This window comes from Cherax quadricarinatus, chromosome 25 (assembly GCF_038502225.1).
Source record: "Cherax quadricarinatus isolate ZL_2023a chromosome 25, ASM3850222v1, whole genome shotgun sequence".
NCBI classification, from domain to species: Eukaryota; Metazoa; Arthropoda; class Malacostraca; order Decapoda; family Parastacidae; genus Cherax; species Cherax quadricarinatus.
Genome location: NC_091316.1, coordinates 25,657,620 through 25,661,117, shown reverse-complemented (window position 1 = coordinate 25,661,117; position 3,498 = coordinate 25,657,620). Strand labels below are relative to the sequence as shown.

At 41.3% G+C, this 3,498-nt stretch overlaps 1 protein-coding gene across 1 annotated transcript; it reads right to left on the bottom strand.

Annotated features, from left to right (window-relative positions):
* Positions 1-837: 837 nt before the first annotated feature.
* Positions 838-3,045, bottom strand: LOC128689914 (helix-loop-helix protein delilah-like). The gene is made up of 2 exons (XM_053778380.2): positions 2,874-3,045; positions 838-2,777 (listed from the first exon to the last, which is right to left on the bottom strand). Exon 2 carries the CDS (start codon positions 2,407-2,409, stop codon positions 1,660-1,662), a length of 750 nt encoding a protein of 249 aa, XP_053634355.2. The 5' UTR covers positions 2,410-2,777; positions 2,874-3,045; the 3' UTR covers positions 838-1,659.
* Between the last annotated feature and the right edge of the window lie 453 nt (positions 3,046-3,498).

Here is a 3,498-nt window from a genome sequence, read left to right as displayed (position 1 = left end):
GTGTGGTGTGTAAAAGCCGCGTTCTCACTTCCTGTAGAAGTGAGTCTCCTGTAGAAGGGAATCCCCTGTAGAAGGGAGTCTCTTGTAGAAGGGAGTCTCATGTAGAAGGGAGGCTCATGTAGAAGGAATTCTCCTGTAGGAATGAGTCTCCCGTAGAAAGGGATCTCCTGTAGAAGAAATCTCCCGTGGAAGGAAGTCTCCCGTAGAAAGCGGTCTCACCCTCAGCCTGACAGGCCAGAGACCAGGCAGCAATTAGCTGTCGGGGGATCGAGCTTCTACAAACCCTCACCTTCAACACCCACATAGATTTAACACCTTTACATACAGTGTAAATAACTTTCCAATCTCCGTCGGGTCAAACAATGTCAAACGTGTTAGTAAATATTTCTTTATTAAAACTACTAGTTACATGCTTATTTTTGTAGTGTTGCATTTATTGCCGTTATTGCTTTATTGGATTAAGTGTTGCAGGTATTGTAATTTTGTCGTTATATTAGTGTTACCATTACTGTAGTCTTGTGGTTATATCAGTGTTGCCATTATTGTAGTCTTGTCGTTATGTCATTGTTGCCATTATTGTAATGTCTATGTTGACGTTATTTTGGTTGTATCTTTTATATGTTGAGTTTATTTTGATTTTAGGATTGTATATGATGACGGTATTGTGATCGTAGCATTGTATGTCATAACATTATTGTGGTTATTGTATTATAATATTTAGGCTGGATAATTGTTGCTATCTTTGTTCCTTACTCATGGACTCACGAAGTGAAGAACAATGAAAAGGCATTAAGTGTACACTTTTATTTTATTAAAAGCTTAGTAGAAAATAGATCATAACACGTGATATCTTCGTACATTCAAAAATAATATATATGGCAGCTTATGGCTACAGTGTAGGTTACTACGAGAACGAAGTTTCGTAGTAAGATAAAATGGGAAATGGACTTCAATGAATGCACTTCACCGAAAACGTTTCGGTCCTGGGACCTTGATCATGCCAAGATCTCAGGAAGGTGTCCATTTAAATGTCCAGTAAAGGTGCCCATAGTGCGTACATTTGTGTCCATTTCTCTCTAAAAGGAAGACCTGATGTAATAACACATTAAATATTTGTTTTCAATAAGTCTATACTGTAACAAACGTTTGTTTTTTGTTTGATCAGAAAACAAAACTAACGCAGAAGTTACTAAGTTTTGTTAGGTCTTACAGCAATGAGAATGTTGTCTGGCCACGGAGTTTGCCATGTCACAGAAATATCAAAACTGATTAAGTTACGAAAATGGCACGTCATTAGACTAGTAAAATTTGTATTTTGAAAATATATGATGCGGCGTCGGAATTGTCTTTCAAATATTCTCATCACTACTCCAGTTCTCACTCTCGTCAAGAGCCAACTCCGATAAAAATGTCTCCTGATTAGGTACACACGATTAAACTCAAGAATAAGTGTACATGGGCACATGATAGAGCCATACATTCTCGTACATCGTTAAAAAATGAAAAAATTATCTGTGAATTAGGGATACATATGTACACACACTTTTCACATCATTACAACTTGCTTTCACCATCACATTGTGAACCACTTGGTGAAAAAGTATTCTTGTATGATTATAGCTAAGTAATATCACGTTCAAGAATGCATCATGGCTGTCACTAACTACAGATTTCAGTAGTAAAAATGAGGGAGTCTCTTTCTTCTGCCAGGAGGATGATATCAAAGGGATCAGCAACAGAGATGTCGTGGAAAACTTCGAGGTTGTCTTCCAGCAGACATGAGTCGTCAGAAAGGAGGTCCTCGAGGTCGCTAGCACTGCCCAGTGATCCTCGCAATGTGGAGGGTGAGCTGGAGATGTGACTGGAAGTGGAGTAATAACTCGACAAGTGAGACACTTGAGGGAGATACTGCTGAGTGAAAGGCGGTGTTGAATGCTGGTAGGTGAAGGTGGTGACGGAGATGTCACCACCTTCACCTACCAGCTGAAGGGAGTCCTGGAAGGAACACTGCAGTGAACTCTCCAGAGAACACATATCATTATCACCCTCATCCTGTAGCACGTGAGTGAGAGCCCTGATGTAGTTAACAGCGAGGCGCAGAGTCGTTATCTTGGTCATGGAAGGAGATGCTGCCTCAACCTCCATTACGTCAGGAAGAACTTTACGAAGGGATTCGAACGCATTGTTAATTTCCTTCATGCGGTGACGTTCCCTGGCGTTGGCAGTCTTCCTGCGGTACTTTGACAGAGGCGCTGGCCTCGACTTTGGCTTCACCGTTCTTTTGGAAACCTCCTGACGAACTCTCTCCTGTTGCAGCCTCTTAATGATAGTTCTGGGGCGTAGGCCATATTTCTCCTTAGAGGCTGTGTTGTGGGTGGCGGGAGGTAGTGACCGCTGCTGGTCCAGCATCGTCCTGGCCTCGAGATCACTACTTACTGAAGCATCGATGTCGCTTCACTGCTTACGTGCAAAGATGCACTATTTCTATTTACATGACATTTTCACTAATGTGTATACCACAATCTGCCAAGTATAATGCAGTGTTTAAAGATTATAATTGACGCACCTGTCAATTATAAACAAATTACAGCGTAGTATAAGAGTCTGGAGCTTTTCAGAGTCTTTTCCGGGTTTAAAGCTTGACAGATTTGTGACCGTTGATCTGTCTTCTAGCGATGACTGGTGCTGCGTCACCTCCCTCACTCATCCACCGACAAGAGAAATAATGATCCAAATTAGGAAGTTTGGCAGACAGGATTCATCACCGAGCGCATGACCTGAAAGAATACAATGATCATTTTGTATTTTTTTGGCTGTTACAATGATCATATATAAAAAAAATAAGAAACAAGAAATACTTAAAGTTGTCTCACCTGTTTGAATACAGAAGGAAGAGTTGGTGTGTAGGGATGCGCGTGATGAGGCTGGCTCCACAGGGTCACTGATGCTCACTGATGCTCACTTCACCTGTTGATCCTGCACACGTGCTGACTCCTCTGACGTCACTCTTTGCCATCGCGAAACTTTCGCGTCAAGATGTTTACGCAAGTTTCTTCTTATTTGATCGGCATTGTTAGGGTAAGGTGAACCCTGTCAACATCTGGAAGCCATTACACGAATTTTATGTTTGACGAAAGAAATTTGTATCTACGAAATAGTGGAAATAAAGGGTTACGAAAATTAAGATGTGGCGTAACTTTTGAGTATGGACCGCGCGAGGCGACTCAGCCTCAGTAGCTCCTGGGACGTGGCTTGGGAAGGATGTGTTATGTCTTCATCCGGGGGCTAGCCTCAGCTTCCGTTTTCATTTACAAGTACTCTTTCCTTGGATAGAACCTGAATGAATGCCTCCCACACCCCACTGGCTAGAGGTTCTAGTATACTGGAACTTAGGATCAGTCACTTTCACCAGACGAATTCTGAGCATTATGACTGCGCAGTGTATGTATGTATGTATATATATATATATATATATATATATATATATATATATATATA

Coding starts and splice junctions, on each gene's coding strand:
- LOC128689914 (XM_053778380.2), bottom strand. CDS start 2,409: ATGCTGGACCAGCAGCGGTCACTACCTCCCGCCACCCACAACACAGCC.